Raw genomic sequence first — 23,220 nt, forward strand, 5'->3', positions numbered from 1 at the left:
CAAGAGTAAGGGCTCTCTCCTTCTTTACCTTTCATAGCATCAGGAACATCCAGATCTTTTAAACTCCGGGCTCCTCTCACGGTTTGGTGCACACACAGACACCTCTTCAAAGTTGAGGTAACAGATCAAATGTCCTTCTTCTTTCTTCTTTTCTCCTCCTCCTCCCTGTCCTACCCAGCCCAAGTCTCATCCACTCAGGCTGGACCTCAAGAGCTGTCCCTAGCTCCCTTCCTCAAGTTCGTATCATCAATCAGCCTTTGTGGACCCAGGCATTTCAGAGTTCAGGGAGAAGCAAGTTTAATATTTAGTCCCAAGGGAGCAAGGGGAATTTAGAGTGAGATATGGAGTCCCAGGAGGCAATAAAAGAAGGTCACAATGGCCCAATGACAGGCGAAGGAAAAGGGAGCTGTCAAATCCGGGATGTAAGCGCCCAAGACGCTTTGCCAAGGGTTTTACAGTGCGCTCCTTTCTTCTGCTCCAGGACGTGCGTCAGATGTCCAAGGCAAGCAGCAGCCTGTGCCTCCACTCTCCGCCTGCCCAAAGCTTGTGCTAACAGAAGCACTAGCGGGTGGTTTCGCTTGCATAATTCCCGCATGAATCTCCTAAGCCTCTAGACTTAGGAAGCTGCCCACAAAAGACAAACAGAATGATGTCTCAATTACGGTTTGCTCAGGAAACCTTTATAACTTCTTGATAATCAAGACGGAGTTGCTGGTGTACCTGAGAAAGAGCGTTTGGCCTGGGACACAAGGCACGCCCATTGATTACTTTCACTGTTTTCTTTTCTTTTTTATTATTTATTTATTTATTTTTTTAAAGATTTTTTTTCATTTGACAGACAGAGACCACAAGTAGGCAGAAAGGCAGGCAGAGAGAGAGAGGGGAGGAAGCAGGCTCCCTGCTGAGCAGAGAGCCCGATGTGGGGCTCCATCCCAGGACCCCGGGATCATGACCTGAGCCCAAGGCAGAGGCTTTAACCCACTGAGCCACCCAGGAGCCCCCTTTCACTGTTTTCTTAACAGGCTATCAAACTGCCGGGAACCTGATCAGGTGGTAAATGGATAATACGCAGTGTTGTGAAATTACTCGGTATGAGATCTGGAGTTTCAAAGATTATGTTTGGTAAGTTATTTATATGTAATTTTTGGTTTCAAAGTGAGGCAGCTGAGTAACTATCCAAAGCAGAAGGATTTTTACTCTGTCCCAACATACAGCCACAAATCCAGAGCTGTGTTTTCTAATCAACCTGGGAAAATCCTTGCTCTGCAGCACCCGAGGAGTATAACCAAGGTGACAGAGTGGGTGATTTCTTTTAATGTACTCAACTGAGTATAGTGATGATCATATATATTTTTCTAACCCATCTATTATCCAGTCTACGGTAAAAACTAAAATGTACATGGTTGGTGATGAAGATATATATGTATAGACAATCTTATGAATTAGTGTGTGTCACCATGGCTGAAATTAGCATGATATAGTAATATTAATAATAATCGGGGTGCCTGGGTGGCTCAGTGGTTAAGCCTCTGCCTTCGGCTTGGGTCATGATCTCAGGGTCCTGGGATCGAGCCCCAAATTGGGCTCTCTGCTCAGCGGGGGGCCTGCTTCCCCCTCTTTCTCTGCCTGCCTCTGCCTACTTGTTATTCTGTCAAATAAATAATAAAAAATCTTTAAAAAAATAAAAAGATAAAGTCTATGATACCTAATTTTTTTTTTAAAAGTAATAATAATAATAGCTATCAGTCGTTATTTTTAAAGTACTATGTGCCAGGCACTGTACTAAGACCCTTCAATGTATTAACTAATTAATCTTCATAATAACCTCCTGAGATGATTATATCATTTAAAAATGAGAAAACCGGGGCACCTTGGTGGCTCAGTGGGTTGGAGCCTCTGCCTTCGGCTCGGGTCATGATCCCAGGGTCCTGTGATCAAGCCCCACATCGGGCTCTCTGCTCGGCGGGGAGCCTGCTTCCTCGTCTCTCTCTGCCTGCTTCTCTGCCTGCTTGTGATCTCTCTCTCTCTGTCAAATAAATAAATAAAATCTTTTAAAAAAATGAGAAAACCAAGACACAGAAAGATGCACTGAGAAGAGCATTGACTAAACATTCTGGGACCCAGGCTCCAGTCCCACATATACATTAGTTGGCATGGATTTGAGACAAGTCATAACTTCTCCAGATTTCATTTTCCTTTCTGTTTAGAGGGCAAAAAAATAAGACAAGCATCCACTTACTGGTTATTTATTATGGATCAGGCATGAGGATGAGTATTTTACTCGTGTTATCTCATTTACTCCTCACAGTAGTCAGACGGGGTCAGTGCTATAATCCCCATTTTACAGATCAGGAAACTGATACCTAGAGACATCAAGTAACTGAATGTGCTCTTGAGCGTGAGAATTAGAATCTGAATCTAGATCTCTAGGTCTCCAGATCCCGTGCTCTTAACCCCTATGACCTTTCCAGCCTTAGTACATTTGGACTTGCTGCTTCCTCTGCCTGCAATACTCGTCTTTGCTTCCTCTGCCTGCAATACTCGTCTTGATTTCTTTAAGCCTGACTCAGTCGCCTTCTTTAGGTATTAAGGCCAACAACCAGGTTTGCAAAGAGGCTTTGGCTCAGAGCTGTTGCACTGCATAACTCCAGGGGGCGCTATTCACATGGACCGTAATGAGAACGGTGCCTCACTGGAATTGAGGAGCACAGTTTTACTGACCACCCTGCTGAAATCCTGGTCACTCTCCATCACCCCATCTGGTTTCATTTACTTCTTAGCACTTACCCCTATCTAAAATGAACTGTTTTATTTATATAATTTATTTATTATCTGTGGCTCCCAAGGATACGTAAATTTCATGTGGACAGGGACCTTTATTATTTACTGTTGTTTGCCAAAGACTTAGTGACAGACCCATAGCACGTGCTTAATAATTATTGGTTGGATGTCCATAAATATGTCATACTGACTTCCAATAATCCTTGCCTCATTGGAATCACAGGGTTGTTACAGGATAAAAAGTTTCAAGACATCGAGGCATCATGAAGACACTAATGTAGTAAGTTAGGATTATAAATTGCCAATTACATTTTCTGTGCTTTAAATTTATGAGCTAATTAGGAGTCTCAGTATCATTGACCAAATAGACATTTATTTGACAAAAATTAAGAAGTCTCAGAATATCAAGTGTTGGAGAAGATAATGACAACATGTATCACTTTCATATTTTGGAAAGGAGTGTACAGTGACTCACCACTTTGGAAATTAGATGTGTCCTTGTAAAGTCAGCACTCACGTTTCCCATGACTCAGCACTTCTTCTCCCAAGTAAATGCCTAAGGTAAATTCCTACACTTATTTCCAGGAGTTGGTATAAGAATGTTCCTAACAACCCTACCAATGATGATGACAACAACAGTGGAAACAACCCAAATGCCCAATGACAAGAAAATAACTTGGGCTCTAGAAATTTGTGAAGCTGTGAAAAATGAATTAATGATGACTACGCAGAAAAATCTAGAAGAATCTTAGTAATATAATCCTGAACAAAAATATGCGAATCTCAGATTATATAAAACTTGATGCTCTTTTAATAAAGTTCATTAAAAAAAAACTAAACAATAATGAAAACAAGAGAATGGTAAAGTCAACACTGACTGCTGTGGTTATGTTGGGTAAGGGAAAGTGGCACACGGTTGTGAAGTTGTTGACTTTACCATTCTCTGGGTAAGTTGCTGTCAGTGTTCTGGTTCTTTGGTGAGATGGTGGTTTCTTGCAGTAAACCATGTGCTTCAAAACCATAATTTCTTATCCGGCCCCCCAACCCCTTCCATGGAGAGAACACTTCTAGAAGGCAGGCCCAAAATTGACTCATGGATCCAGGGTCATGTCTCCTCAGTTTTGTATTCCCAGGGCCTATATACAGTATCTAGCAAGACAGTCTCAGGGAGGTTTCTGGAAGGAAGGAAGGAAGGAAGGAAGGGAGAAAGGAAGGGAGGAAATGAGAGAAAAATGTAAAGTGTCTTTGGTTTATATTGAGTGTAATCCAATCACCCCATGCTTTACCTGCTCCCACACATACTGAATTATGTAATCAATTTCCTAATTAGTTGAAAATAAAAAAGAACTAACATTCTCCCAGAGTAGTAAACAACTACATAACATTTTTCCATATAGGCTATTCCACAATACTCATCAATATGGGGCTTTGTAGGGAGAAAATGATTCCAAATCAAATACAGTACAGAAAAAGCTTTTTAATGCACTTCTTTTTTTTCAGGCAAAAGAGCGTCAGAAAACATCCATCATTAAGTAGTGTTACAAATGGCACTTTTGGCTACATTAGAGAATTAGATATGAATCCCATGTGTTTTCTCTGATCGCTTAGTAGTAGAGCAACTTTATAATGCAACCCTTTCTTAGGATAAAAAAATGGCTAATTTGTCCTAAAAGACAGGAAAAGCTGTAAACCTAAAGTCACCACTTTAAAAATTTAACATTTATTTCATTATACAATCTATTTTCATATTATAATTTTCAGTATTATGCTACAATTCTTAAGAAGGGAAAACATAAATTTCAACCTAATTTAAAAATAAACATATAAATTAAGTACATATATTAATGCATTTGATAATATCATATGCTAACTTTGACGATGAACTTCATTTTGGTATGCTGCAGATTTGCCCTTTTGGTGTTGAACTAAGGAAAAGCATATTATACCTGAAATTCTGTCTTCGATGAGTAAAACAATGCTCAGTGATATCAACAGAATCTTACCAGTTGGTAAGACTGAAATGTTCCCAAGTTCTTCTGACGAAAATGAAACAGGATTAATACTCAACAGGAAAGAATAGCTAGTGTCAGTTTAAAATAGGTCTTGAGGGACACCTGGGTGGCTCAACCAGTTAAGCGTCTGCCTTCGGCACAGGTTATGATCCCAGGGTCCTGGGATCGAGCCCCACATGGGGCTCCCTGCTCAGCAGGGAGCCTGCTTCTCCCTCTCCCTTTGCTGCTCCCCCTGCTTGTGCTCTTTTGCTTTCTCTGTCAAATAAATAAAATCATTAAAAAAAGAAAGAAAAGAAAATAGGTCTTGAAAGTTGACTCTCATCACAAATATTTGAAAAGAGTATTTGGAAATGTGATACTATATTTTGAACGGAAAGCAATGATTCTTAAATTGTTAATTGTTAATTGCTACCACCCCAATGCTGTCACTTTTATAAGATGGCATGAAGCTGACTGCATTTCATCTACTCAAATATGGGTATCTTCTTCCGGTGACCTGCCATTTCTCAACTAGTCCCCTTAGCAACTTGTGCAACTATTCATCAGACATTAATAGTCAAACATCACACAATAGGACCGACCCAAAAGGCAACTGCATTTTTCTCTCTACAGCAGAGGTAACAAACGTGGCTTTCAAACTTGCATTGGTAGCATATACCACACTAATGAAGAAACCAAAGAAGATTTCCACCTCCGTCACACTAACACGAACACACGACACAAACTCCTGAAAAATCCAAAGTGTTTTCTCGGGGAACAACGAAAGCCATTTCAGGGACTCTCGGTGAGTGAAGTTACACACATGATATGCGTGTGCGTGGGCGCACACGTGCACACACACACACACAAATGTGCGTGCAAAAGAAAAGCTCTTAGGAGTATTGCTTACTGTTCATTTAGGATAATTCTTGAGGTTTCATTTAGAAGTGGAGTTCCTAAATTTTAAAGCAATTTGCCTGTTAAAATATCACAGAAGATACTTATTTTTTAATGATATTTCACAATCCATGGCCTGAGTTAATTAAAATGTAATCTTTCACCTTCACAGGTAGACAGCACTCCTTGTGTTTTATGAACACCCCAGAGGCAAAGGCCTATTTTCACCACATTTGTGTTTGCTACAGAAAGCTATCTTGTAAAGGACACGTCATTAGAAAGCAGAAGACTAGCGTCTAACCTGGGCTCTCTCCCTAGCAAGCCTCATGAGCTTGGGTGTGCCACCGGAACGTCCCACACTGAGCTGTGCTCATCAGTAAAATGAGGACAGGACACCGTGCTCTCCATGGCTCCATGTGGCACCATTAGTTTAGGATTTTCCAACTTTGAAGTTTTCATTAGGCACTGGGCTCTATTCACAACCTAGTAACGAACTTCTACCCAGTGTTTGGTCAATGATTTGCATCTGGAAAGCAGAACCTTTCAGTAACTAGGTAGCTCCTTGGTCCTTTATTCCATAAATGGTGAGTACCTACTCTTGGTGCATTAAAAGTAGCCATAAATTCTTTGCAGCTCCTTCCATCAAAGGGAGAGACCATTCCCCGCCTCTTGATTCTCAGCTAGTTTAGTGACTTGCTTTGACCAGCAACACGCTACGTAAGTATCCCTGGGTCACTCCCCAGGCAAGTCCATGAAAGGTCCTTGCAGTTTCCATTCTCGCCTTCTTTGATCTCATGAGGTGTGATGAGGAATCTTTGGAGCTCTGGGGAAAGGCCACATGGGGTGGAAGGAGACACCTCAGCCAAGAGCACCAGCCATCTGTGACACCCATGCACAGAGCCTTCCTAGACCACAAATGTTCATGGGAACCCACCCGGCACCCCCTGGACCAATGGCTGGCCATCCCGGCAGAGTTCTGCACCATTTGCCAACATAAAGGATCATGAGCACAGAGAGTGTTACGAGGCATATTGTGGGGTGGCACGCCAGCAGCCAGGGACAGCTGATACACTATTGTGTCACCACCTGCTGATGCTCAGAGTGTAGTGAGGGAGACAGATACGTGTCTGTCAGAGACGTCTGTCATACGTCTCTGACAGAGACGTGATGGACAACCTCCAAGTAAATATCATCAGTGCTGTAAACACGGGGCATTGATGCATAAGGGCCCATGGGAATTTAGACAAGGGGAGTCAAGCCCAGAAGTGGGGAGCTGGCAAAGATTTCTCAGAGAAGATAGTATCTAAGGGGAGTTACTTAGATTTCTCCAGGCAAAGACAGAGAGGTCATATTGCAGAGAGGAGAAGCTTATGTGGAAAGGCTGGAGGGAGCTCAGTAGTGTCCTGATGGGAATGGGAGCACTCTCTTTCATTACCATGCAAGGATGTCAGGGTGGGGGGTTGCCGAGGAGTAGCTAAGGCAAAGCTCTCTTGACCTTAACTAGAATTCTCTGGCATTTGGCCTTTAATCTGAGGGTGATGGGAGCCACAGGAAGAAATAGTTCCTCCCTCCTTTCTTTCCTTCCTTCTTTCCTCCTCTTCTTCCCTTCATATTCATTTGACTGAAGACATCAATAAACTCTGAATCAAAGAAATTCCACTGGCAGGAAGCTGAACGGAGTAAAGAAAGACAGATACTTCTCTGGGGCTTAGATTGGTTAAATGGAAGTGATACTATCCCAGGGCCCAAGATGATCGGCACTAGGACATGAGTACAAAGTACGGATGGCAGGCAAGAAGAAGATGCCATCGACAAAGGTGGTCCTCCTTCTTTTGAACTTAATGAACACCTGAACAGAGGCAGCATCTAAGACTTGTCTTTTAAAGATGTCCTAAGAACTTTCTGAGCTGAATCATAAGGTCTCCCACTCCCTAGTTGTGTGGCCTCAGGCACATGACTTATCTCTGTATGAATCAGCTTCCTCAGCTGTAAAATGGAGATAATGGCGATATTGAACCTCATGGGTCAGGAGGAATAAGTGATATATAGTTTTAGCACAGCGCTGGGTATAAAATAACCCCGCAGCAGTAGGTCCCTAAATGGGGAAAGGGAAAGGCTGGGGGAGGGGCGGTAACATGGGCTCTAGCATTAAACAAACCCATGTTTGAATCTTAGCAGATCTTGCAGCAGTGAGAACACAGATGTTGAAGTTTGCTTACACTTAGTTTCCATATCTGAGAAATGAGGGTGATAATACCCTTCTTGGAGGTTTGGGTTTTTTTTAAGAATTTATTTATTTATTGTCAGAGCGACAGAGAGCAGGTGTGCGCAAGCAGGTGGGGTGGCAGGAAGAGGGAGAAGCAGGCACCCCGCCAAGAAAGGAGCATGATGCGGGGCTTGATCCCAGGACCCCGGGATCAAAACCTGAGCCAAAGGAAGATGCTTCACCCACTGAGCCACTCAGGTGTCCCTTGGAAGATTCTGATGGAGATTCAAAGAGATCACATACATTAAGTGCCGTAGCACAAAGCCTGGCATACAGTATAATCGCACATACACACAGAATCGCTACTAGTTCCCAAATGGAGATCGACGGTACTAACGTTAGACATTCTATATTACTTCAGAATCCTATTCTCTGACTAAAGCTAAGATCAGAAAAGCTGGATTACCAGAAACATATATATGTAACATCTGTAGCATGATATGTCCATTTTACTAGTACCAACACATTAAGATAACCTATCACAAAAAGAATGGCTGAGGTACAACATTCATATTTCATTGTTAATACGTGATAAGAAAGTAACCTGGTTGTTCAGAATGCATTATATGAAATCAAGAATGTGGCATTCCCTGACTATCTAATTTGGCACTTTGAGGAATTTCCTCGATACACCAAGCCCCCAAATGCATTCTTTTCTAAACCAAAAAAAGAAACATGCATATATACAGTGAGCTGAAAAATGACAACACAAGATGAAGTTTTGGTGAAAAATAATCCCGCCAAAGAATCAGGACATGTCATTCCTTAGAATATGTTACACTAGAAAGCTAGTAAAAATTCAGGCCAACAAGGCAATTTAATTTCATGTTTTTATCACATATGGGCCAAGCTCTAGAATACTTCATCTAAAAAGGGACAACTTCAATGTGAAATCTTGCCAGAGGCTTGATATGTGTATATACAAATTCCTCTGTTTTCACATTCAACATACTCTGGATTAATTCTAGAAAGCTTCTGTAGCTGATTGATAAGACAAAATTATTTAGGCTCAGAAAGAGAAATCAGAGCAAATAATCAGAAGTAGTATCCCCCTATGTATCCCATCTATATTTATCACAAGGTTTTTGTTTTCTAATGAACGCCATAAATGAAAACATAGAAGTTGATACTAAAGGCAGGAATTAAGAAAAAGTCATTTTTTTCAATGGCTTTTAAGCACTTGAATGCTTTAGAACTTCTTCAAAATGCTAGTTAACGGGTAATATTCCTTTGGATGTTGCTTTAATTTGAAGCTTGGTGAAATCCAGATCTTTCCATAAAGAGTTCCAGGTTCATTTGGGTAAGAGAACAATTTAAAATCTGTAACAACTATTCCATTGAATCCTATGAGGGGATTTTAGCATGTTGCTGTTTTGGCCAGAGAAGCATTTCAACAACTTTAGGCAAACCAAGATAAAAAACAATGGCTGAGAACTACAAATGGAACCTGAGTAAGGCAATTCTACTACGTAAGGAAATTTCATTTCTGAACTTTTTTATACACTGACATAATTTTTTTTTAAAGATGATCTACCTGGTTCTTCCACATTTAAACAGTGTATGAAATGCAAATCAAATGCAAAGATGTGTATGTATGGAGAAATTTTGTGCATCCAAAACCATCTGTGTGCGTGGAAGTCTTGTCATTGCATTGCTTTGTGTTGTCCTGGCTTCGATCATCCTCAGGCCACTGAAGGGCCGGGATGTCCACCTGTTCAGCACTCTAACTCCTCCATGACTTCCATGACGATCGTCCGAGGGCCCGTCAGAATCAGATTGCTCACCGTCCGGTAGTCAACATGCAGCACATTGAGCCCATTTACAGAGACGACAAACTGACAGACCTAAAGGACAGATGAAGAGAAAGTATCTATTACAGCTCCTGCTTTTCCATAGACTTCTAATGAAATCATTGTGTATCTCTAATGTCTAACATCTCTTAAAATACCCAACTGCCCCTAGCTGAAGACAACAATTTCCAAGAATCTATGCTTTTCCTGGAAGGTGATGTAAGATATAAAGAGAAAGCATTTGCCTTAGTGTTTCACAAAATTAGGATTAAATCCTAATTTAGCAACTTACTAGCTGGAGCTAGGTATTTAAATTTCTGAGCTTCATTTCCCTCAACTCTAAACTAGAGATGATTAATAATAATAATAATAATAATAATACCCACCTTATAAGATGTTGTAAGAATTAAAGGAAGTGAAGTACATCAAGTTTCTGCAGTGCTCTATGCCAATGGAGTACTCAATACATTTTTACAGTGTTTAGGGATGTTATTCATTTGGAGTCAATATTTAGGGAGCCCCTATGGCCCATGATTCCCAAGACAGCCCTCTTTTCCACCTACTGTTTCTGAAAGATTATTAATAGTGCTTCCTTTCACTTGCCAATGTGTCCCCATTGAGATGATAAATTTCATACCTTTCCCTATTTCCATCCCTTATGAAAGTGGATGAGGCAAATAAAGGTCAGCTTTTACACCAAGTATTAGTTAACCCGTGATAGGAAAGAGAATTACAATAAAAAAATGAAGTACCATTCAATAATGAGAGACCATAGTGAGCTTGAGAATGATCTACAGCTACTGCCTTAAAGGGAGGTACTTCACTTGAGGTTAGTGGTGACATCAGATGCTGGGTACTTTCTTATTTAGCTGACACAAAATAACAGTTAGTATATCTGTTGTGTGTCTAAAGAGGCAGACATGGGACATTCAAATGATTTATGTCCCTCAAATAGAAAAATGGAGAGACACAGATCTCCAGCTGTCAGTGATAAGGACATCTAATTAGCAAAACAGAGTCCCACAGAATGTAAGTCTGTATAGTACCTGGCACATAGGAGATACAATATCCCCAACCCCCAATGATGTCTATGTCCTAATCCCTGGAACCTCTGAATATTTATTTACAGGGCAATGGGGAGTTAGGGTTCCAGATGGAATAGGTTGCTCATCAGCTGATTTTAACATTAGGAGATTATCCTGAGTCATCTAGGTGGGCCCAATGTAACTGCAAAGGTCCTTATGAGAGAGAGAGACTTGCAAGCCAAAGGCAGAAGTAGATGTCAGAACAGAAGCAAGAAAGTGGAGAGAAAAGAGAAAGGGGCCAGGAACCAAGAAATGTAAGTGGCGTCTATCAGCTGGAAAAGGCAAGGCAGTGGATTCTCCCCTCCAAAAGCCCAGAAGGAATGCAGACACGCTCACACCTTTAGATTTCTGACTCCAGAGCTAGAGCAATACATTTTCTTTGTTTCAAGCTGCCAAGTTTATGTCAATTTGTTACAGCAGCAATAGAAAAACCAATGCAGTAACCCAATAAATATTCATTGTTGAATGAATTGAATGTATAAATGCATTAAGCAAAAAAAGCACAATTTTGATTGACTCTGAAGGGTTTCTTGCTTCTTATAAATTATCCCCTCACTGAATAAGAAAATAAGAAAATAAAAAGGAGGAAAGGAAAGAAGACAAAAAGGAAGAAGGGAAAGCAGATTGAGATAGGGGAAGGAAAGGAGATTCTCTGGTTGAGACTGACTGATTGAATGTCTCCCATATCTGTTGTTATCATCATATTTCTTTATAATCCCCAGTAATTAATATGCATATCTGATTATTAATTAATTGATTTAGTGTTAATGACTCAAAGAATAGGAAAATATGAAAACAGTTTGAAAATCATTATTTCCTTTTCTTATTTTCTGAGTGGGTAATAACTATCAACTCAAACACTGTATTGATACAATATAAATAATATGAATTATAAATGTTTAAAACACAAAATATATTTTAAATATAAAAATAAAATTAAATCTATAAATTAAATATAATAAAACACTATATTATTAAGTGTAAAAATACCTATCCTATTCCTCAAACCAATATTGGAAAGTATTAGAAGGGCAGCTATAGATGGAAAAGATGTGGGATTTGGAATTTAATCCTAAGCATTTAAGTCTTTGGCTCCTTTTGTTTGATGACCTTAATCAAGTCATGTCTTCTCTACCATGTCTCAATTTATAAAACAGGGTTAGGTAAAAATACTTATCTGCACAGGCTCAAATTAGATAATGAATTTAAAGCCTCTTTGCACATGTCAAGCACTACACTGTTGGTTTCATGAATTTCTTTCTCTTTAAAAATACCCAGTTTCTCTGTGGTCACATGCAAAACAAAATGGAAAGTGGACCGTGGTAAGCAAAGTGGTTATTTACATAATGAACACTTTCTATTGTCATGAACCTCAATATTTTCCACTCCCAACCTACACAGCCATGGCATCCTCGTATGTAAGGAGACCATACCATCACTGTTTCTCCTTTCCCATTTCCATAAATCTGTCCTCATGGATTCAGGGCACATGTTGTATAGAATCAGCAGTTCTGGGCGCCTGGGTGGCTCAGTGGGTTAAGCCTCTGCCTTCGGCTCAGGTCATGATCTCAGGGTCCTGGGATCGAGGCCCGCATCAGGCTCTCTGCTCAGCGGGGAACCTGCTTTCTCCTCTCTCTCTCTATGCCTGCCTCTCTGCATACTTGTGATCTCTCTCTCTGTTTCAAATAAATAAAATCTTAAAAAAAAAAAAAAGAATCAGCAGTTCTCAACCATGATAGAAGTCATAGTCATAATCAAAGTCATACTAGCAGGTTACAATCCCTCCTGAAGTAGGCCATGGGTAATTTGCAAGGCAATTGAGCACTAATTTAAAGTAAACATTCGTGGTGCTTTGTTTTTTCTGTTCCAGCATACTCATGAGCCAAAGGATAAGAGAAAGTCCACTCCCTCCTGATCCAGAGTGCTGACTTTAGACCCGGGTCTTTCTTTCCTCCAAAGAGATGAATAGTCTTTTTGTGATGCCAAATGAGAAGGCAGTAGTTGCCAGGTGAGCTCACATTCCAGCAAAACCTTCATGGGCTCTGGAAGGAGAGATGTGTCTCAGCATCACCAGGGATTACCTCTAGCATTTAGTCTCAACCAGAATTATATTCTGTCTCTCTGACACACTGGTTGTTTTCACTGACCAACACTTGAAAAGTAGGAAATTTCCACATAAACATCTAGGATCTAGCTTCTCTGGAACAATCTAAAGCTCTAATAACATCAGGTCAGGATGGCCACTTGCCAATGGCTGAGTAGGGGCTAACCCTAGTAGATGTTCTCTTACTTGCCATGGTCCACACTGGTTTGTGTTTCTCTGCCACCTAGCAGACGGACATTGGAGTCTATGTCCCTGATCTGGGGCCACCAGAAGCAAAGAGCTGAAGAGAGGGAGACTTGGTACACCAAGAACCAAAGGATGCCAAATGTCCACTGATGGATGAAAAGAGAAATAAAATTTGGTATATCCATATCATGGAATATCATTCAGCAATAAAATGGAATCAACCTTGCGCTACAACATGGATGAACCTTGAAAACATGATGCTAAGTGATAGAAGTCAGTTGCAACAGACCGTATTTGTATAAGTCCATTTATATAGAAAGTCCAGAACGGATAAATGCACAGAGAAAGAAAGTAGATTAGTGGTTGCCTAAGGCTAGGGCATGGGGAGGTATGAAAGGGTGTCTAGTCCAGTCAAACTGTAACCAACTTGCAATCCTCAAAAATGATTGTTTTATTAAAAAAAAAAAAGTGTAGGGCTTCTTTCAGAGGTGGTGCAGTGTTCTAATATTGATTGTGGAGATAGTCACATGACTCTGTGACTATGCCCAAAATAAGTGAGATATACACTTTACACAGTGTATGAATTATGACTCAACAAAGATGTTATTAAAAAGAAGAATTGGAGGGAAGGGCGGGCTGATGCCAGCAATTCATAGATCTCTGTAGACTGGAGAGGGTGGATGCAGGATTGGTTGAAAGAAGGGGTCTTACAGACCTCCTGATTGCAGGGGCTCTTGGAGGTTCAAAACTGGAATGGTAAGGGCTGTGTGATTGGGAGGATGAGCCCTCCGTGGCCGCTGCTCAGGACCTATGCCCTGGAGTTGAGAGGTGGAAAGGGGGCAGGCATCAGGGCCAGTTGGACAAGGACCATGGGCAGCACACTGGTCAAAGTCCTTCTTATTGGGGTGCCTAAACCCCAGGATGGGCACCGGGGGAAACAACATAATCCCAAAGGGGAAGTCATGGGCAATGGGACACCAAAACAATATTATATTGGACTTGTCATCAACCTTGGTGAGTGGTGACTTGATCTGCACTTGATTTTGGAGAAAGGTCATTTTGGGGGTACCTGGGTGGCTCAGTCCGTTAAGTGTCCAATTCCTGATTTCGGCTCAGATTATGATCTCAGGATCGTGAGATGGAGCCCCACATTGGGCTCTGCGCTCAACAGGGAGTTTGCTTGGGATTCTCTCTCTCCCTCGCTCTCTGCCCCTCCCACTCATACTCTCTCTTTCTAAAATAAGTACATCTTTAGAAAAGAGAGAGAGAGAGAGAATCTTGAGCAGACTCCACACTGAGCCTGGAACCCAACATGGGGCTCCATACCAGGACCCTGAGATCATGATCTGAGCTGAAACCAAGAGTTGGATCTTAACTGACTCTGTCCCCCAGGTGCTCCAATAAATCATTCTTTTAAAAAATTTTCTTTTGGGGTGCCTGGGTGGCTCAGTGGGTTAAAGTCTCTGACCTCGGCTCAGGTCATGATCCCAGAGTCCTGGGATCAAGCCCCACGTTGTCAGGCTTTCTGCTCGATGGGAAGCCTGCTTCCCCCTCTCTCTCTGCCTGCCTCTCTGCCTACTTGTGATCTCTGTCTGCCAAGTAAATAAATAAAATCTTAAAAAAATATATTAAAAATTTTCTTTTATGGTAGCTGGTTTCTATCACTGGCCACCCATGATCATCAGTATAATGCTTATGAACAAACTGAGTCTTAGAGGTTAAGTTTTTGCTCAAGGTTACACAACTAAGTGCGACTTCTGGAATTTGAACTCCATATGACTCCACAGCCCCACATAAATACAAATTTATAAAGTACAAGTTATATATGCAAGTTTGAGGAATGCAGATAATAGTAGAAGACACATGTTTCTTCTCTTTGCTTTAACTATTAATTAAGCAGTGTAGGTCTGCTCAAATAGCTTGTGATGTCGACAAGTGATATTTTGGGTCTTCCACCTGCATAAAAAGGTTTTTACTCAGTTAATCTTGGATTGCTTTTGTGCCACTTAAAGTCCTGAGCGATATATGAACTTACATATTTATTTCGATTTTTTTTTTCTTGAATGATGAGGGGAAAAAAGCCTTCCAAACATTCATCATGCTTGTATTCAAGGTGGTATTTTTGGAGTCAGTCTGTTAGTAAAAACGTCATCTCTCCCTAAGTGGTTCTCACAACTGTTGTGGCTCCTGCAGTTCCAATGTCCTGTTACTAAAAATGTGCAAAATGATCTGGAAATGCAGGTAGAATTGCATAACGTATTCAGTTATGACAGACTTTGAATTAGCATCTATGGTACACTCTGTTCTGCAAATAAAGACATATTACAAGTAACCACAGGAAGTACACAGCCTGGGGAAAATGTTTTTCTCTTCTGTATTAAAAAGCTCACACATACAATAAACAGAACATGTGACTAGATCTACATTAGGTACCGTATTACCTACTACCTAGGTTCAGGGAATGTAGACGCCACCCGTAGGCGGAAATGAGAATTTAAGTGAGGGTGTGATACTTTTCTTCTGCTTATAATTACCTTTATCAGATCTATTTTCAAAGATTTTATTGCAATTCTCTCATTTCCTGGTTCACAGAAAAGAGATCAAGCATGAGGTCATGTAGCTGCTCTAAACTCGTTTCCTCCAAGAACGGTGGTACCTTGACTTTATATAGAAGGGATATGGAGGATGTCATCCTTAATGAGGAGGAAGAAGAACACCTTCGTAAGTCATAGGTAAGTGATTTCTGAGCAAGAAGGCAGTGGAGAAAAGTCCTAGAAACCATGGTAGGTCTGGTAAGAGTTAATGGGAAGACAGGGGTAGGACTCAGTACATTTCAGGGTGTGATCAGGTTGGGATGAATACCTAGGCTGAACTCCAGCTTCTCTCCTGATAAGGAGCCAAAACAACTAAATAATCTTGCCTCTAATTCCTCTCCTGTGCCAGTCCTCCCGGCAGACGCCAGACAATCCTACAGATGGATTGAGTGCCCCTGCATTGCGCAATTGCACATTCGTCCTTGTATGGCTAGCGTTCCATCACAATCATTCAATTGTTATCCAAAGTGCGAGTGAGGCTGGAAAGAAACACTACACCTATGATTACATAAGTGTCTTCTTCCTGCCACGGAAATCTGTATTCACCGGCACACTCGCATCCCTGAAATGACTGCGCTCATGTGAGAGCTACCCTGGCTTTTCTCTTCCTTTTCCTTGTGTTCTTGAAGGAGAAAAGATTGGAGGGTAAGCCTGTTTGAGGCTTTCCCTCAAAATAACAAAACAGTTGGCAAGACAGAGACCAAGAGACAAAGTTTTAATACTATGATTATAATATGATTAATTGATACAAATTTCAAAAGTAGGCAACTAGCCTTATCTTAGCATTCCTGGGTAGTAGTTTCACTAGCAGCTCATTTTGTAACAAACTGAGATGTGCCTAAATAATATGTACATTTTCTATATAGTGCAATAGAATTGTTTTAACTCTAACCTTTATAATTTACGAGTAATGGGACTTTGGGCAAGTTATAAATACCCCGAGTTATGCTTTACTCATCTGTAAAATGGGGATCAAGTTTATTATGAGGATCAAATCTGATTAACTACTAAGCCCCGTGTTTAATAATAGTGAAACACTAAATAAATATTGGTTTTTCTCTTCTGTCCCTCTTCACACACAACCTCTCCCCGCAAACAGCCTCATGAATGCAGATTGTTGAAACGAAAAGAAAAACCAACCATCGCATGGTGATTACCCAAGAAAGCCACCTTGGGTTCTGGTTTTGGGAGACGGAAATAGACACTGAGTTGGTATTATTTACTGAGATAAAATATGAAAAATAAAGATAAAAATCAATCCAGGGTGATAAGAGAGATTTTTCCCTAAGCTAAGAGTATCCCGCAAGGTTAGAGAATCCAGAAACCACTGTAAACAGTCAGCATAATTTTAAAGTAAATCGAGTATAGAATTCCTTAAGGCATCCTTGGTCCTGTCTGTACAATATTCATTTTAAAAAGACGATGCAGAACTAAAGTAAGCTGAGTCAGAATGTGCTCATTACTTCTACAGAATGAATTCCTTACATCTATAGAATGCTTTATGTTTGCAAAAACATTCACATTCAGCAAGGATACCAGGAGTTTTAGACACTGCTGTAGTAAATAAGTTGTGTGTCTATATTTAGTGCATAATAGCCTTGACAGTGGAACATTGTTCTTGGGGAGCGGAAAAAAAAAAGAAAGGATTTGCAGCTGTATGTTTAGTCCCATAAATCTGTTCACCAAATATGCAACTGGCTGGAGAGCGAGTGGTGTGGGAGGCGGCAGAGATCCAGTTCTTAGACAAACACAGGATCCTCTCTCCAGAGAATTCGTTTTCCTCTAAGCTTTATGCATGTTCAGCACACTATAGGGCCCTGTGATGTCCCCAAAGAACAGACTGTGCCATCAGCCTTGAAGGAAAGTCAAGGATATGTTACGAGTGACTTTCCCAATAAAACAACAACAAAAAGCAACACTGAAGAATTTTTGTTTCCGACTGAGGAATGCCAAGTGCCTGCTGGTTTCTAGCAGAATCTGCCCCCTTCCAGCCCAAGTCGACCACAGGTCTGCTTCAGATCCAGGCTCACCCTTAGTTCACTTTGCTCCATTGTGGGGGGAGGGGCCGGTCATGGGGGACTGCGGCGTACTTCAAGGACGGGGAGATATGGGGTCCACTGAACTTAGGTTTCCAGATTTAGGATGAAAATTTGCCTTCCAGGAGGTTCCTCTGGAAATGGGGTTGAGGCTAGATGGAGGATTTGTGGCCTGTCCTGGTGCTTTATACCCTTTCCCACATGCTGCTCTGGATTCCCTGGGACCACTTCCAAGATCTGCTTGTGCTAAGGCCAGACAGCACACTCTTGACCTGGTGGGTCCCCGAGGTTATAAGCAGCGTCCAGGCACTGAAGAGAAGCAATGTACGCACATTATAACCACAAGATTCCTTGGAATTCCTTTACTACTGAAGGAAAGGAATCTGCTATCTGGGAGCCTTTGAATACCACAGAGGATATGCAAATTATCACTCCTACCTTGCCCCCCCTGACAAAGTTGGCTTGCACTCTGGATACGGAAAGTTCCTTCGAATTCCAAGAATGGCGAACTGGGGTTTCCAGCAGCAGGAGACACACACTCCCAACGCCATGTGTTAACTCCCACGGGAGCTCAGGGCTAAAAGGAAAGAGGCTCCGAAGGTCCAACTTCCTCCCTGACCCCAAATTCTTTCCTCCACAGAAACCTTTTACCCAATTAGCTATTTGCCCTTAGAATGCTTTTTATTATTAGGCACTTAACACCCAGAAATGATTATGCTTTTTTTTTGGACTATGCTAAAAAGCAAAATGAATATAGTAAAAGTTTTAAAAGAGACTAAACAAGAGGCAATACACAGTAAGGTTATTCATCAGGTAGACAATCACGTTTTTCATATACTATTGTACTCATAAGAGGTGATCTATAGTGTGTTGGTAATATTATCTAATCTTTTTTTTTAAGAATTTATTTATTTATTTGACAGAGAGAGTGAAAGAGCACAAGCAGGCAGAGCAGCAGTGGGAGAGAGAGAAGCAGGCTCCCCACTGAGCAAGGAGCCTGATGGAGGGCTCAATCCCAAGACCCCAGGACCACGACCTGAGCCGAAGGCAGATGCCCAACCAACTGAGCCACCCAGATGCCCTGATATTATCTAACCTTTAAGAGTGAACCAAAGTCTCATTCTTTTTATTCTACCCCCAAGGTCGTGCCGCTGTGATTGGAGCTGAGAACAAAGTGGTGTGTATGCTTGTGTACTTCGCAGAGATAGCACAGGTCACAAGTAGGTGGTAGTATTCTGGGGGGAAGGGAAGTAAACGGGTTGAAAATAGGTCTAAGATGGAGTGTGGTCTTTGTGAGCACGTTATCTGGACTAAGTAACCTCAGAAATTCTTTGTCATGGTCGCTGGGAGCTGAGTACCCCTGGCAGAGGAAACTATGCCTCTGTTTCTTCTCTAGAAACTCTTATTTTACCAGTACATGGGGCTATATTTGGGACCAAGTGATCTGTGGGCCAAGGACAGGGCTGCCAATCAGGCTCCTCAGGACCCTCTCAGTTTAGGGACTTGTACTGAAGGACCTGGGGAGGTTCCATGCTGACTTGGCTAAAGATTGGGAGTAAACCCCACCCCACTCCCACCTCCCGGGGTCTAGCAATAAACAGTAGGTATGGCCTTTGTGTTATGTTATGGATCATAACATCTTTAGGAACATTGCACACTGTATGGCTTTGAAGACTGGGGTTCTGTCCAATATCTCCATTCCTAGAGAAACACCTAATCCCTGGCAGAGTTGGTAACAGACTTTGCCAAGATTAGCCCAGGTGGAAAAATTGAGGACCAGAAAATTAAATAATCCCAACACATTTGGAGGGTACCATGATACGATGGAAAGACCAAGGGTTCTGGAAACAGACAGACCTGGGCTAGTTTGGCTTTTGGCTCTTCCATTTACTCACACAACCAGAGGCTATGACTCAAATTCTGTCAGTCTCAACTAGAAAATAGAGCTAATATCCAGGTTATAGGGTTGGGACAAAGATGAGACAGATGATACACATTAAGCAACCGTCACTGTGCTCACCGTGACGCCCAACTAAAATGGGTTCCTTCTTCCTGTTATCCCTGAAGAACATACCAGACATTCCATTCCATTAAGTGGTCTCCCCTCCTGGGCCAGCTCCCACACCCACGCATGTTTACTTGAATGCCAAACCACTGGATTCTGAGCCAGGACTGAACAGCTTCGCTAAGTCTTAATGTGAGAAGGTGATTAATTTATAGGTTAACCCAGGAAAATGGGCTTCCATTCTGGGCATTCAGAAACGATCCAGGAAAGCGTCCCAGATGGCCATAGTCAGTTTGGTCCTATTGCTTCCATCTTTCATAAAGTACCTGAGATGAGTCATGTTATGCACAGAACCAGAGTTTGCTAGAATGAGGTGTTTGTTTGTTTTTTAAGTTTAGAGAGAAGAGACCAAACATGGGACTCCTATTTTAATTACTTCCTCTGTCTTGGGTCCCTACCCCAAGGAGCCAGAGGGAACAAAGAGATAGTTTTTGCTTACAGAGACAATGGTAGAAGCAACTCTAGAGGTATATAATCTAATTTCACATGCGGTAGCAAGTACTGGGTACAATTCCTTGAGGTCATCCTCTTCATCCTCTCTCCTCCTTGACCAGATGGATCTCATATTCAGGGTCCCCACCCCTTCCTTGTATTTGTACTGGGGATATTCTGCGGGCCTGATATTAGGAAGGGCATGAATATAATATATCGGCCCCTTGGCCAAGCCAGAACTACATTTCCCAGATTCCCTTTCCAGTGTGCTTCCAGGTCGCAGTGGCCACAAGGAGAAATCTGCATCCTATGTGGGAAGCAGAAGTAAGACAGCGAACATCACTCATGGTTGCCGTGGTTAAAGACCGTGAGAGGCTGACACAGGTGCCATGGAGGCGTTCCGGTCTGTTGTTCCACATTCCCCGACTGATAGCCCTCTGACCAATTGTGGTGTCAAGCCTCCCATCGACAAGGAGGTCACCGCCTTCCAGATTTCTTCACCAGCTTCCCTTACAGTCCCATTCCAGAATGTTTGGAAACGAACGTTCGGGTCACCCAACCGGAAATCAAGTTTTGGGAGCCATAAACAACCAAGGTGTCTGCTAATACATATGGAAAATGTTGTTTTTTTTTTTTTTTTCCAGCTATTTCTCTGTATACATCCTATTTCCACAAGATCAGAAGCTCCTGACAAGAATGACCTCAGACTCTCCACAGAGTCTGAGACCCCTAAGTTGTGTTCCACACAGAGTGCAGCCCTGTGCCCTGCGGCTCAAAATTCCGGTGCACACAGACACGGGGACCCCTTGGTCCTCTGCCTCCTCTGACCTAGCTAAGGCAGGAGACAGTCATGCCACCAGTGGGCCTACAAAGATATGGTGTGTGCCTGGTCCTGATTACTCTGGCTCTGTGAATTTGACCTCGCCAACCCCAGCTGAGGGTACGTGCAGGTGGCTACCCTGCCTGGAACACAGCCCCGTAAGGGTCCCACGGTCCCACTGTAGTAACACAGCTGATCACACATAGCCACAACAAAGGCAGCTTTTTCCTTGGAGGTGCCGAAGGGCTCTGCGGGCCCTCTCTAAGCAGATCTCTGACTTTCCCAGCCCAGCAAGAGAGCCCCCTTTAACACCTCGCTTTGTGAACTTTTCATCAGTTAGCACAAGCTTCTGCCTAATCTGGGTGACTAGACAGATCTAGGTATGAGGAGAGGTTCCTCGGCAGAGAAACATCACCTCTTCAAGTGAAAGACTCCACATATATTTGAATTAAAAAGTAGCTGACCTCCACCAGCCTTCAACTTTCCTTGGCCCGGTAGGCAGTCTATTTCCTTTTTCTTCCAAAAAGCCTCTGCATCTCTAAAAGAACCTGACACAGTGCAATTTTCCCAGGGTACAAGGCCACAGTTGTTAAGTGGCAACCTCACCATCAAATGCGGCTGAAACTCCATCCCGAAATTCCATCCCGAGGTATGGGACATGTAACGAGAGCTGTGTTTTACGCCGGCGGCTGGGGGAAGCTGGGTTTCTTGACCCACACATGGCACCACATAGTTCACAGCAGCCCAGAAGTCAGCCTGAGGAATAACTGTGCGCAATCGGTGTTACTGAGGTTTACGGGCTGCTTCTTGGCTTGTTCTGCTTTGGGCCAATTCTGATATCAAGTGGAGCTAATGCATTTCCAAATGTGCTTGTCACTGAGACACTGCAAGTTAATCCCTCCAGACCCAAAGTACACTGTCCGAATGTCTTCGCAGCGCATTTCAAAAACAAACTATATGGAATGCTGTCTTCCCTTTGAATTTCAGGCATGAAAGTCAGGGCAGCCTCTTATGCAACCACAGGACGAGATCAGGTAGCACTGTATCCACCTTTTGTGAAGTCTGGATGATAATTCTCACTTTTGGCCACTACACATTTAAGTCGTCTAGGAGTTTCCACAAAGCGCCCATATCCGGGCCTCAGCCCAGATCAACTGTGTCCGTATCTTTGGATATGTTGGAGGAGTTTCCCAAGTGATTCCGATGTACAGGGAGGCCGGAGAAACACTGGTCTGGGCATTCATTCAAGGAGGTTTGTGCTCTTTCTTATGCTTTTTCTAGACAAGAAGATTCTATGTAAGCCCGGTTCCCCGAAATGGGAATGCAGGGCACACCAAGAGCTGCCATTCACTTCTCACTTGACCCTGAACAGCTTTCCTTGGGTCTTGATTTTCCTGCATGTAAAACGGAGTTTATAATACACACTCACTTCTATTTCAGGGAGTTATGGGAATACAATGAGGAATGTGCGTCTCCATCATAGGAGTCACAAAAGCAAGGCACTATTAGTATAAAAATTATTATTAATAATAATTGACCATAATATAAACTCAAATAGCCCAAATCATATTAGTTACTAAAAGGACTACGATGGTAGGGGTGGGGTATAGGAGGGATAGAAACAGTCTAAATTGAATGTCCACGGGCCAAGCATTGAGTTGATCCATCGTACACAGTAACTAGCATGATCAGGTCCTAGTCCTGGTTTTCTCACGTAACCCTGGGTGAGTCAGTTCATTTAGGTGGGATTCACTTTCCTTACTGATAACATGGGAAGGTTAGACTGGGAGATTCTTATCCCGGGATCCACGAATAAATTTTGGATAATCCGTGAACAACATTAAACTGTGTGCAAATGTATGTCTCTCTCTCTCTCTCTCTCTCACACACACACACACACACACACACACCCAACTTTTTTTTTGTTTGTTTTTCTGAGAAGAGGGTCCATAGCTGTCACTGAACTCTCAAAGAGGCATATGACCCCAAGATAATATTAAGAATCAGCAGAATCTCTAGCTCTAAGCTTCTGATTATTGATAGAGAAAATAATACCTTCCATTGTTGTTGGTAATTCAACAGACATTTATACGATGTTGCATTTCAAACACATTTCATTTATAAAGATAGTCAATGAAAATCCTGGACAAGAGCCAAGAATAAAAGGAGAACC

At 42.1% G+C, this 23,220-nt stretch overlaps 1 protein-coding gene and 1 long non-coding RNA gene across 5 annotated transcripts in view; one reads left to right on the forward strand and one right to left on the reverse strand.

The window, feature by feature from the left end:
• Positions 1-48: 48 nt before the first annotated feature.
• LOC116868286 lies at positions 49-21,796 on the forward strand. 4 transcript variants are annotated; one of them, XR_004382791.1, is made up of 6 exons: positions 49-117; positions 1,023-1,122; positions 3,005-3,061; positions 12,681-12,818; positions 15,693-15,832; positions 21,619-21,796. It is a non-coding gene; the product is annotated as an uncharacterized LOC116868286 (long non-coding RNA). The 4 variants fall into 4 exon arrangements; XR_004382790.1 differs by lacking the exon at positions 3,005-3,061; XR_004382792.1 differs by lacking the exons at positions 3,005-3,061; positions 12,681-12,818.
• The window catches only part of DEPTOR (DEP domain containing MTOR interacting protein), a 127,352-nt gene continuing 113,646 nt past the window's right edge, over positions 9,515-23,220 (reverse strand). The window contains exon 9 of the mRNA XM_032858418.1: positions 9,515-9,779. Within this exon, the coding sequence (XP_032714309.1) occupies positions 9,651-9,779 (129 nt within the window). The 3' untranslated portion in view covers positions 9,515-9,650. The remainder of the gene's footprint in view (positions 9,780-23,220) is intronic.

Source organism: Lontra canadensis, unplaced genomic scaffold (assembly GCF_010015895.1).
Source record: "Lontra canadensis isolate GAN:19392208 unplaced genomic scaffold, GSC_riverotter_1.0 scaffold15, whole genome shotgun sequence".
NCBI lineage: Eukaryota > Metazoa > Chordata > Mammalia > Carnivora > Mustelidae > Lontra > Lontra canadensis.